At 32.0% G+C, this 14144-nt stretch overlaps 1 protein-coding gene across 3 annotated transcripts in view; it reads left to right on the plus strand.

The window, feature by feature from the left end:
* LOC126747325 (MOG interacting and ectopic P-granules protein 1) overlaps positions 1 to 14144 on the plus strand; it is a 153822-nt gene that overhangs the window by 14513 nt on the left and 125165 nt on the right. For all 3 annotated transcript variants that reach the window (XM_050455872.1, XM_050455871.1, XM_050455873.1), the window contains exons 2-3: positions 10791 to 10863; positions 10932 to 11160. In XM_050455872.1, the coding sequence (XP_050311829.1) occupies positions 10809 to 10863; positions 10932 to 11160 (284 nt within the window). In that variant the 5' untranslated portion in view covers positions 10791 to 10808. The remainder of the gene's footprint in view (positions 1 to 10790; positions 10864 to 10931; positions 11161 to 14144) is intronic.

The following is a 14144-nucleotide window of genomic DNA, read 5'->3' on the forward strand; positions in this document are numbered from 1 at the left end:
CTCTAATTTTAACTACTGTGATTGTGTTTATGGTTTTTGCTTAGATAATGATTGTAAAATGCGCATACAAAAAATTCAAAATGCGTGCGTGTATCAGATTGGTTTATGGCTTACGAAAGTATGGTCATATTTCGCAATATTTTAAAATAATTAACTGGCTTAAAATGGACAATCGTAGAATTCTTAATTTTTCCACTTTTTTGATAAAAATCATTAGCAGCCCAAAGGCACCTGCAACTATAAGGAATAGATTGTTGTTTAGAGCAAATGTACACGGGGTAAATGTTAGAGCTAGAAATAAGTTAACCATGCCGATCCATAGGAGTGCTATGTTTCAGCGATCGTTTTCTTACAATGCTGTTCAGTGCTACAATAAAATACCTGCTGAATTTGTTGACCTTCGTGCAGATAAATTTAGGAGGAAATATAAAATTGTTCTTATGAATATTCAAAACAATTCTCTTACTGTTTAATATGTATCAAATTTGCTGTTTTTTATAGAAGAAGAAAACTTTTTTTTGTGTTATATTATAATTGGGAATATTTCTTTACATATAACATGTTGTTATAATGTTGGTTTATATACTTCAAATACACCCTGATCTGGTTCAGTCGAGTAGCTATATAAAGCTAGACTGCGCCAGGTTCAGGTACTTTGTTTTTTTTTTTTTTTTGTATCAAGTTTGTAATGAATTTGAATAATAAAAGACATTTATTATTATTATTATTATTATTATTATTATTATTTTGAGATCTACCAATCAAGTAGGACTGAAATAAATTAAATAATCTCCCTGAAAAACCATACTGAGTTAATTTATGCAGCAAAATATAGTGATCTATCCAATCAAAGGCTTTTTGGAAGTCGGTATAAATAACATCGACTTGAGTATTAACATCAAGTGATTCACAGATGTGGCTAGACAGACAGGATATGTTAATAACACAAGATCGCCCGCTAAAAAAACCATGCTGGTCTACAGAGATGAGTTCTTTTGCTTGACTAAATAGCGACCGATTCAGGATAATTTCGAAAATTTTTGAGAAGTTACAGAGTAATGAGATTGGCCTGAAGTTCAACGAGTCCCCAGCTTTTAAAATAGGTATTATTTTAGCAGTCTTATTTCAGGAATCTGTTCTGTTGACAGTATTAAGTTGAATATGTAGGTCAGCGGATCAGCCAGGACACCAATGCAATCTTTAACCAAGAAGCTACGTACACCGTCTACACCAGATGTTAACTTATTTTTGAGTTTTTTACTGGCCAAAATAATCTGGGAAGCATCAACGTTGGAAATGTCAAAGTGGGGCACATTATCAGACGTCGACGAATGGTTAATGAAATTTGATTGTATTAATGTTTCACCAAAGAACAGTGCAAAAGCATGAACTATGTCTTGTGGGTCTTTAATTACCACGTCATCGGGTAGCCTCATCATACCAGGAATCTTGGTGCCAGCCTTCTTAGAACCAATAAAATTCCAAAAGCTAGATGGGTCAAAAGAAATTCTTCTTTTGGTGTTTGATATATACAACTTATACACAGAAAAAAGTGGGCCCCTTCAACCAAGAACTTTGTTGAACTTAATAGATATTCTTTTCTAACCAGTGTAATTTACTTGAACTAGCATCATTGAGCTTGCAAAAAGAAAATCGTTGATCTTGTCATTAGTCGACCATTCTCTTCATCTATTTAAACCTTGGTGAAAGATCGAGTTTCTTAAGAATAGCCTCCAAATATAAGTATTTCCAGAGAAGAGCATTAAAACTAAATACAAGATCTGCGTTCTTGCATAAAAAATCAGCCGAAAATTTTGAAGTCCTCGGGTCTTGAAGTAACCTTTGTTTCTCAACAAACTTAATTCTCAGCGGACCAATGAGATCCATCATTAGCGCGTGGGGTGCATCCACCTGATCCTCCGCCGGCCGGTGTCGCCATCAGCCATTAGTTTAGTTTAGTATTAGTGGGTAGTATGTGAATATTGTGAATTTGAAATTGTTATTTTGAAATTGAATAATGTGTGCTGAATGTGACTTTGCTCAAATTAAAAATATAATATTAACTGAAAATAAGCAAATATTTTTTATACTAGAAAAACTAAATACTGTGGGGTTTTCTCATCATGTACAAGCTTGGGAGGTTAGTAAAATTATAGGGGACCACCTTTTTCTCAAACACTTAGACTCCTTTCAAGATAAAAATATTTATAATACTCATAGTATTGGGAACGGTGGCATTTTTATTTCCACGATTAAGTAAGAGGTATGGCTGGCTTTTTTTTATTACACAGAAAATATGTTTTTTTTAAGTAGGTACTGCAGCGACCTAAAATGTATATTTAATAGGTATATTAGAATAAATCCTCTATTAATTAAGAACTCTATAATTTTCAGAAAAGAACAAAAAATTATAATAAAAATTAATGTATGTACCTGAATATGTTTGCTTAAAAATATGATGTACTTAAAATTATGACTGATCTCCCTTAGAATACAAAATAATATTTATTAACATAATAATATTATGTTATTTTTTTTAGTAGGTACTGTAGCGTCTTAAAACGGCATCTAAAAGGTATTAAAATAAATCCTCTATTAAATAAATACGCTATAATTTTCCAAAAGGAACAAAAAATTATAATAAAAATGAATGTACCTGAATGTACTTACTTAACAATCTGATGTACCTAAAATCATGACTGATCTTTCTTAGAATATATTATGTTATGTTAATTTTAAATAGGAAGTCCCACGGGAGATTCGATTGAGCGATATTAGCAAAATAATGCGTAGGAAAATTTCTAAACATTTTGGTATCCACAGTTTTTCTATAATTTCGGTTAAATTCATCAATCAATCAATAATTCAATTCCCGATATATAGGAGATCCTATTATACGAATTTAGAGTTTGTTTTGTAGATAAGAATTTATTACTTGTTTTGTATTTATTTAGAATTATATTCTAATTTACTTATTTTAAAACCTTTAAATGGTGTTGCTTTATAATGATTTGGATATATGCATACAGGGTGTATCACGGCCGATGGTAGGTTAGGCGTTTTCGTATATATAGACTGTAAAATAGATTTTTTTTTGAAAATTAGCAAATTGGGTTATAGCTTGCAGTCTAACGATTAAAAATGTTTTTTTTTCGGTGCAGCGTTGCTGCTTACACTAAAAAGTACCATCGGCTTTGTTATTTCAAATAAAACACCCTATTTATTACTTTATTTTAAGATTTTAAACAAAATCGCAAAAAAAAATGAGGTATAGAAACTCTTCAATGAAAATATAACATACCTATTTTCGTTAAAGGGTTTTTTAATTCTAAACAGTTTAAAAACGCCACTTTTCCGACTTTAAGTAGTTATATGGCTAATTCTATTCACCATAGAATGAAATGTTTACAACATTTCTATCAACTATTTCTATTAACTGTTTAACATCTATCTTATTTAACATCTATTTTATGATGTAATTAAAATCTATACATTTTTAGTCAAATTTAAAAAAAAATTACAGGTAACAGGTTTAAAGTTTTTGTAAAATAATAGGCCTAGAGAATATAATTTTGTTGTATTTTGCAAAATAATAGATCTTAAAAAGTTAAGGTAGAAATGTGAAAATTATTTTATTATTATAGTAAATAGTACTTACTCTACAACCTTTCAAAGTCGAAAAACTGTCGTTTTTCGATTGTCGTCAATCAATTTCTTGAAATTATGTATCGAATCTTATAATTAAAAAAAAATAAAAATAATAAATAAAATAGTAAACCATTATTTAAAATAACAAAGTTAATGGTACTTTTTAGTAAATCGGCAACGTTGCATTGCCTAAAAGAATATTTTTAATTGTTAGATCACTACCTTTAATCCATGTTGCCAATTTTTCTAAAAAAAATCTATTTTTTGTTCTTCGCAAACGTCTAATCTACCATCAACAGTAATAAACCCTGTATAATATTAATACTTAATGTTTTTTATGTTATGAATTATATTAATGTTTATTATGTTATTTATGAATTTATTTAACATATATTATCTAATATGCTGTGCTCTCTAGGGGTAATGGATAAATTTATTATTAATTAAATGAAACTCTTGCTCATTTTGTTTTTTTTGTAGAAAGTTTTTCTATTGACATTTTCATACAGAGAGGTCAAAGAAGAGGTATTTTAGAACCACCTTATTTTTTTCAACATTTTGTATGTTGCTATCTTTTTGGATTTTACACAAAATTATCTTTAGGAATTTGCAATCCAAAAATGTAACACATACAGGGTGTTTTATTAACAAAAAATAATTTAATTCTGAAATAGCTATCTTCGGAGCACCCTGTATACAAAATTTTATGTGAGAACTTTAAACTAAAACAAAATCGATGGGTGTAAGAATTTTAAAATATAAGCTTTTTTCAATGGAATATACTCATGAGCTAAAATAATTACGCTCTTTAACCAAAAACCTTATTTAACTCAAGTAAGATCACAAGTGCGTCGCCCAAGTCTACATGAACTTGATACAAGAAAATTAACCAGACTGCTTAAGAACCTCCTGGCTTTAGGCCAAAAGAACTATTCTTACCCCAAGAAAAAAAGTTCTTGGGTGAAGAGACAATATAAATCAGTTTACGAATCTTTTATCTTGACGTAAAAGTATCGGTTCTTTAGATAAATGAAGAACAGGAATTTAGGCCTTGCTACTAGTACGTTGGTCTTAATTTAAGAATTTGCCAGTCAATTTTTTAAGAGAATATTTTCATATAAAGGTATTATTTCTCTCATCTAAGGTAATCTTGAGTTCCTTTGTGAAGAAAATACCGACATTTTTTTAAGAGAATATTCACTTGGACCTATCCAAAACCGCGAAGTTCTTAATAGAAGTTCATATTCAATTCAAATAAAGTATCTATTTTTTCAGTGTATTCATTGCGTATTTGTAGTTTGATAAAGCGTCTAAGAGAATGGAATTTATTTTGAAAGAATGGAGAATTGTACATTTTAAAGTCCTTGAAAGCCTTTTCTTTCCTATAAATGTTCTTAATCAATTCTCGAGAATAATAATTTGGAAATCTTCTTTTACGTTGCTGCTTAAGAAGAATGTGTGCGGCAGATATGCTATTCAATATATCATATAGGGCTCCACATGCATCATTAACATTAGAGGATAAATACACAGTAGACCAGTCAGCTTCAAAGATCGAGTTATAAAGGAGATGGAAGTTGGCCTTTCTAAAGTTGAAAGAATGAGATAAGTTTTTATTAAGCTGAAAATTAGGGACACGTTGGCCTGAGACAGTAAAATCAATTTCCAGTGCAGGGTGATGCAAATCCTCCAAGACAAAAGGCACGTCACTATGAGAAACAGTACAGGTGAAGTTAGATAAAACTAGATCCAATAGTCTGTTATTATAGTTTAGGATGTGATTACAATGAACAAGATTAAAAGTGATGTTAGCAAAATTATTCACAGTGCAATAGACTTTTGACTAACATGATTACCATACCATTCATCTCCATTTTACAATTCTTTTCTCGCTCCTCCTCGAGCAAACTATTCAAAAATGTCAAATAATTTTGGAATTCCCTGAACTCAGTAAGAATTTGACGGTCCTCACCCAGGGTGAAAATACCAGATGATAAACGCCCAGCAGTCATGGGCTGATGAAGGAGACTGTCTAGATCGCTACTCCTCCTAACGCGCTCGCTTATTTGACTCGGTTGCTTTTTGGCTTTACATTTTCCACAAAATCAAGATGTTTCGCTTTTCTGTATTCGGCCTACCTCGGCCTCATCTACACCCACACAGTTTGGGTGAAACCATATTTTGCAGGTTCCACAACTTATGCTAGCTATGCTACCTATATCGTTTAAGAAAAACTTTCTGTTGCTTATGTTGTAAATAACACTTAAACAACTGAACTAAATTAGTATTAAATCTGAATTTTTCATCTAGCTTACTTAAAAGAAGGTGTAGACAACATCTACCTGCAATGTTTTGTTGTACTTGTATAGGCTGTTAATATTTTCTTTTTGGGATTAAGTTAATAACAACATTGCTGAAGAGTTTATATCTCAACTACCATTAACTGATGGACATTTTCATGACTTCCTGCATACTCCAGACATTCCTCTTTCTCTTCCTGAACAGACACCTATAATAATGACTTCAGACTTAAAGGTCAACTCACTTACAAAAGCATTAGATTGCCATGATGTCATTGTCATTGTCAATATTGTGAAAATCATCATTCATAACAGTTAGTTTTCCCTTATGTTCTTAAACAATATACGTGAAGCCGGTACATTTCGAGTCGCACGTATATACATCGCGCTTACGTTCAACCCAAGTTTTTGATAGGTTTTACCTCACCTTATATCATAAAAGTTATATCAACTTGTGCATAAAAATATCTAGAATATTGTCTACTAAGTACTATTGCTCTAATAGTGTTAGGTAAATAACACTATTAGATTAAACAATGTCAAACAAGCCGTGTAAAATTTGCGACAATAAAGTAAATCGCAAAAAACCAGGAATTCAGTGTACCGGTTTTTGTGAGCGTTTTTATCACGGTGATTGTCTCGGTATCAGTGGTTCGCAGTTGGATGGACTACGCGCCGACGGAGTAGCGTGGAAATGTACCGATTGTCGACGTAAAAGCGGTGCCGACTGGACTACAGTGCGTAGCGCGCGCCTATCTCGCCAGTCCATCGGTGAAACTCTGCAGTCTACGAGTGGTTTAGTCCAGGCGAATAATCAATTAAACAATATTTCAGTCGATGCCCACCGTAATCCTACTGGGATGCAACTGTTACACACAACAACTACAAATGAGGACTTACTGGTTGCCATCGATGACCTAAAATCTGAGTTACGTGGAATAAGAGAACAGCAGGTCGGCCTATACAACTCCGTTACATTTTGTTCAGATAAAGTGTCCGATTTTGAAGAAAAACTGAACAGAATGAACGAGTGGATGCGTAATACCGACAAACTAATAAAAGAAAACCTCACGCTTAAGCAACAGGTGCTTGCACTGGAAACCAAGTTAGATGAACTAGACCAAACATCAAGGTTAAACAATGTTGAAATACAAGGTATACCTGAAAGGGAAAACGAAAATTTAAATAACATTGTTCAGAGTATAGGTCAGTATGTAAAATGTGAAATTAAAAACGAGATAACTGAGTACGTTACAAGAGTCCAACTAAATAAGAATTCAAAAAACAAAACTAAAAACATAATAGTCCGGTTTGTTTCTCGCCGAGATAAAGAAAAATTTCTTGCAGCCGCAAAAGCAAAACGGCTAGAAAAGGAAAATGGTTCTCCAAAAATGTCAATACCAGGAATATCTGACAGCATATATATTAATGAGCATCTTACCATGAAAAATAAAATTATTTTTAAAGAAGCCAGATCTGCTGCTAAAAACAAGAACTATAAATACTGCTGGTCTAGGAATGGAAGGATATTTGTTCGAAAAGATGATTCTTCGCGCATTATTCATATCAGTGATTGTGATGTATTGGAAAAGCTGTAACTTGCCACCAAATTTAATCATGCCATGAGAAAATTAGCTCAGTATAATGGCTGAAAATCTACATATATACTACCAAAACACACAGGGTCTCCGTACAAAAACTAATGATTTCTCCCAAAATCTACTCCTTAACGATTATGACGTCATCTGCCTAACCGAAACCTGGCTAAACAATAATATCTTATCAAGCGAGCTTTTTAGCGACAGTTACTTGGTATATCGCCGGGATCGAGAGACAACAAGCTCAAAGAAGAAGGATGGAGGAGGATGCCTAGTGGCGGTTAAATCAACACTGGAGTCCAACCGACGATATGATCTAGAGCTGGAGTGTGAAGATATTTGGGTCTCAATCAAATCCAACACTGGAGAGAACGTATTAGTGTGTTGTGTCTATATTCCACCTGGATGTGATTATTCAATGACAACTTTTATAAGCGGTTTGGTTAGGTTTGAAAATGTATTGCAGAGTAGTTCTGTCCTGATCGTTGGAGATTTTAACATGTCAACGGTAAGTTGGCGTACAATTATTAATGAATCGTTCTTTGAGTCAGTCCAATCTGGGAACAAGTTTTCGGAAGTTCTTGACATGTTTTCTTATCTTGAATTTAAACAATATAATTTTTTGAAAAATTATAAAAGTAAAATACTAGATTTAGTTCTTTGTAATAGAGGCTTAGTAAATAATCTACAACAATCTCTTAGCTGTTTAGTTAAAGAAAATGCTAACCATAAAGCAATTGAATTTGCTTGGTCAGTTTCTTGCATGAGACCTCTCCGAGCCTCAAATAATAAAATATATAACTTTAAAAAAGCTAATTTCGATAACATAAATCAATCCTTATCAGAAATCAATTGGAGTCAATGTTTAACGGGCGCTCACGTAGATGTCTTGGTGGACCAGTTTTATCATAAAATAGAACTAATTATAAAAAAATTAGTTCCGGTGCGTAGAGTTAAAGGCAACTTTCCTATCTATTTTCGTTTCGAAACAATCGCAGTAATAAAAGAAAAAAACAAACTCCATAAAAAATATAAAATATACAGTGATCGAGCTTCATACGATCGATTTTGTGAGCTTAGAACCCTATCTAAACAAATGATAAAAAATGACTATAAGGAGTATATAAATAGCATAGAATCCAACATTTTGGAAAATACAAAGAAATTTTGGGGTTTTGTTGGCAATAAGAGAAAAAACAATGTGTCTATTCCACACGCCGTAAAATTAGGTAATATTTCTGCAAAAGGTGGCAGGGATGTAAGCAATTTGTTTGCTCAATCTTTTAAGAGTGTTTATAATACATCAAATCCAGTTGTTTTTAATAAAAGTAATATTAAAATATACGAAATTTCAGAAAATAAAATCCTTGAGATATGTAAAAATTTAGATGTAAATAAAAGTCCTGGGCCAGATAATATTCCACCTATCTTGGTAAGGAACTGCGCAAATAGCTTGGTCAAGCCACTAGGCATTATATTCAATAAGTCGTTAAGATCAGGAGTTTTTCCTCAAAAATGGAAATTAAGTGAAATTTCACCAATTTTTAAAAATGGTGATAGGGAGGACGTGACAAACTATCGGCCCATTAGCAAGTTATGCATTTTTGGCAAAATCCTGGAAAAAATTATGTACGACACAATTTTTCCGAGTGTAAAACATAAAATTATTCAAGAACAGCATGGTTTTTACCCTAAAAGATCTCTTGAAACAAATCTACTATGCTTTTCAGAATTTGTCACTAAAACAATAGATAACAAAGGTCAAGTGGATGTGATATATACCGACTTCAGTAAAGCATTCGACAAAATTGATCCTGAAATATTAATACAAAGGCTTGAAGAAGTCGATGTTGATCCTGCTATAATTAGATTATCCTGTTCCTATAATACAGGTAGAAAAAGTAGAGTAACTATTGATGGCCATAAATCCGAGTGGTTTGACATAACATCAGGTGTACCGCAAGGCAGTCACCTGGGTCCGTTGTTTTTTATAATATATATAAATTCAATAAAAAAATGTTTTAAACACTGTAAAATATTACTTTTTGCAGATGATTTGAAAATCTACTTAAAAATCGAGACCATGGATGACTGCCTTAAAATCCAACAAGACCTTTTGCGCCTTGAACAATACTGTCAGAAAAATCGTCTCTTTCTAAATTCTGCAAAGTGCTTTTGTATTTCTTTTACTAAAAATATTACCAAAATAATATCGCCTTACTCTATAAACAGCAGTAATCTGAAACGAGTTGTAGAGATTAGAGATCTGGGAGTAATCCTGGATGAAAAATGGACTTTTAAATCTCATATTGAGCGAGTGATATGCGAGTCCAATAAGATGGCTGGTTTCATAAAAAGAAATTCAACGGATTTTAAAAACCCAAATTCAATTATCTCTTTATATAATGCTTTTGTCCTCAGTAAACTTTCTTTTGCCTCAGTAATATGGAATCCGAAGTACAATGTAGACATTACGCGCCTAGAGCGGGTACAAAATAGGTTTCTAAAATATCTAGGATTTAAGACCAATATGCCAATAAATAACCATAATTATACCATTATACGAGCCAAATTTAAATTTTTAACTCTTGAATACAGAAGAAATATCACAGATCTTTTTACGCTTTATAAAATAGTAAATTGTCACGTCGATTTACATTATCTTCTATCTCACATTAATATACGGATACCAAGGCAAAATGCAAGAAACCGAGACTTGTTTGCAGCTGATTTTTATCGAACCAACGTAGGACAGAACTCTCCACTTTCTAGAATTCAAAATGTTTTTAATTTTTACAACAATTTTCTGAATTCGGATATTTTTAGAACGCCGATAGGATCCTACAAACGCCAATTAAAAACCTATTTTTTAAAAAAGATAGAATAATTTTATTTTTGTTTATTTAATTCAGAACTTGTAATTATTTACGCTCTATCTAATCTCATTAGTGTATTCATCTAAATTTCCCTTTTCTTTTTGATTGTATCTACACACGTAACATGTAAATTTAAGACAATATTTGGTAAACCTATCATAAGTTTGTTATATATACACAGTGGATGCTTTTTTGGTACTTGTGTACTGTTCGCAACCTGAACTTGTAATAAATAAATAAATAAATAAATAAATAAATAAACAATCAAACGTTATACCAACGTGTAAAAATAAAGGATCTTTTGATGAACTATCGCCCTATATACCTCGGTTACTTATTAACATTTCATTAAATTCTCGTTCTTTCAGGTCTGTTAAAAGTCGGCTATGGCAGAAGTAGCACAAATGGGCGAGGTAGACGAAATCCATTCAAACGAAGAAGGTATGGACTGTTATACTTACACACCTTTCACCCAGAAAACATCAATAAACCCAATTGAATATTTTCAGGAATCATAGTTAACGGCGACGTAACCAAAGAATTAGAGTCGGAGAGTGGGGATGTGGAAATGGCGGACGACCAAGATGTAAATAGTGAACATTTAGTTGTAAATAAAACGGTAGCAGGTGTAAATTCGGAGGAGGGAGTGAAGGATGTGGAGATGGAGGATGTGACTAGCCAGAGTGCCGCCGATGAGGACAGTCAGGACAGTCAAGATAGTCAGGGCAGTCAAACAAGGTACTTATAGTGAAAAAAATAATAATTATATTAATATTTATAAGTCTCTTTGTATAGTCTATTACCATTGCGCTAAAAGAGTTTGAAAATGCATTATTTTATCAAAATTTAGGTCTTTTGGATGACCAAATGGTGTGTATTTATGTGAATCCACTTTTATAGAAAAGCACCATTCCAAGATGGAGAATAGGGCAAGTTTTAAAGAAACTGATTTTTTTTATTCAAAAAAGAAACTGCTTTAAAAAGTTTATTTAGATAATACTATAATATGAATAGTTTAAAGACTTTTATGTATTATTAATTCTGGAAAAACAGAGTTTTTAAGAAAAATCAACATTTCACTTTTTTATGGTTTTTAAAAATCCTCATAATTTCCTTCCTGTTAGAGATAGAGATGTGATTAAAAAACTGACATGTGACTGACACAATCAGTAGAGCAGCTTTTATGCATCAATAAAAAAATCTGAGAAATCAATAGTTTTTGAGAAAAATCAAAATTTCACTTTCCTACCATTTTTATGTTTCAAGTAATTTTCAAAAAACTTCATAATTTCTTTGCATTCAAAGATAGAGACATGATTTAAAAACTGACGTGTGCCACAATTGATACAGTAACTTTTATGTATCAATAAGAAAATCTGTAAAGTAAATAGTTTTTCAGAAAAATCAAAATTGCACTTTTCTGCCATTTTTATGTTTCCGATGATTTTCTTAAACTCAAACTCAAACTCAAAAATGCTTTATTGTCAATATAAACATAGAAGTTGTAGACAAAACCAATAGACTGTACATTAAAGGAATAAAAACGAGAAACTAATTTAAAATAAAATGAAATTATATAAAACTTTGAAAAATACTTAAATGCTAATCATTAAAAAATTTACCCAAACTATAGTACGCTTTACTAGCAAGAAATATTTTCGTCCTTGTACGTAGGCTTTTTCCAGTCTTAAGTTGTCTTATTTCTAGTGGACGTTTATTAAACAGCTTTCTACCTCCATATATGATAGAGCTACGGACAAGTTCAAAATGAGGAATGGGTAGCCCCAACAAATAATTTTGTCGCGTATTATAGTGGCTTCCTAAGTGGAGTTCCTGTTTATATTTTCTAAAAACTAAGTAAACTGTTTCCAAAATAAAAATACAACACAGGGTTAAAATATTATGACTTACAAAAAGCGGGCAACATGAGTCAAGAGGCTTGGCCCCACATAGATATCTAATGGCCCTTTTCTGGAGTACAAACACTGAACTAAAAAGTGAATTTGAACATGAACCCCAAAAGCAAACTCCATATCGAAGGTGCGACTCGATAATCGCGAAGTATGCAGATCTGGCCATGGAGAAATTAAGACTGGTGGCAGTAACCCTTAGGGCCTAGCAGCCTGATGAAACTTTTCTACATACATTCACAATATAGTCTTCAAATTTAAGGAACTTGTCTATGGAAAGACCCAAAAACTTACTGAACGGTGGCATGGTGATGGCTTCATTATTCAAACATATATCATTTGTATTACATTTAAAATTAAGGATATTTGTTTTGGAAACATTAAATGTCAAAAAATTTGCATCACTCAAGTCTTTTATTTTTAACAAATCTGCACATATATTGGCCTCCATTTGAGAAACATCAAAGTCGTGCCAGAGGATGGTGGTATCATCGGCAAACAATGTAAATTTGCCAGTTACCTGCAGTTGTGGCAGATTGTTCACATAAATGAGAAAAAGTAAGGACCAAGTACTGATCCTTGCGGAACACCCACATTTATATTAAGTTCCTTAGAGATACCACCATTAAATTTGACAGCCTGGACACGATTTGATAAGTAGGAACGAAACCACTCAAGGGCAGTTCCTCTGAAACCATAAAGCTCTAGTTTCATCAGCAGCACTCTGTGACTCACGCAGTCAAATGCCTTGGAAAAGTCACAGAATACCGTTGCTGCAACTTCACCAACATTCAGTTGAATGTGTGTTATGCAAAACTTCACCATTTCATTGCTGTTAAAGATAGAGGCATGATTCAAAGACTGGCATATGCCGTAAATAATGGAGCCATTTTTATGCACCAATAAAAAAATCTAGGAAGTCAATAGTTTTTCAGAGAAATCAAAATTGCACTTTTCTGCCATTTTTATGTTTCAAGTGATTTTCAAAAAACCTCATAATTTCTATGATATTAGAGATAGAGGCATGATTTAAAGACTGACATGTGCCCCAATTAATAGAGTATTTATTATGGATCAATAAAAAATCTGAGGAATGAATAGTTTTTGAGAAAAATATAATTTTCACTCTTTTACTTTTTTATCTTTCAAGTAGTTTTCGAAAAACTTTATAATTTCTTTGTTGTTAGAGATAGAGACATGATTTAAAGTCTGACATGTGCCATAATTAATAGAGTATTTATTATGGAACAATAAAAAATATGAGAAATTAATAGTTCTTGAGAAAAATCAAAATTCTGTTCTCTGCAATTCACTTCTCTGCAATTTTTATGTTTCAGGAGATTTTCTAAAAACTTCACCACTTCTTTGGTATTAGAGATACAGACATGATTCAAAGACTGACATATGCCAAAATCAATAGAGCATCTTTCATGCATTTATAAAAAATCTATTAGGTGAATAGTTTTCGAGAAAAATAAAATTTTCAGTTTTTTTGCCATTTTTATGTTTCCGGTGATTTTCTAAAAACTTCACCATTTTATTGGTATTAAAGATAGAGACATGATTCAAAGATTGACATGTGCCAGGATCAATAGAGCATCTTTTATGCATCAATAAAAAAATCTATGAAGTGAATAGTTTTTGAAGAAACTCAAAATTTCGCTTCTCAGCAATTTTTGTTTTTAGTGGTTTTCTAAAAACTGCACCATTTCGTTGCTATTAGAGATAGAGATATGATTTAAAGACTTACATATGCCAAAATCAATAGAGAAACTTTTATACATCAATAAAAAAAATGAGAAGTCTTTAGTT

Source organism: Anthonomus grandis, chromosome 19, assembly GCF_022605725.1.
Source record: "Anthonomus grandis grandis chromosome 19, icAntGran1.3, whole genome shotgun sequence".
Classification (NCBI taxonomy): Eukaryota; Metazoa; Arthropoda; class Insecta; order Coleoptera; family Curculionidae; genus Anthonomus; species Anthonomus grandis.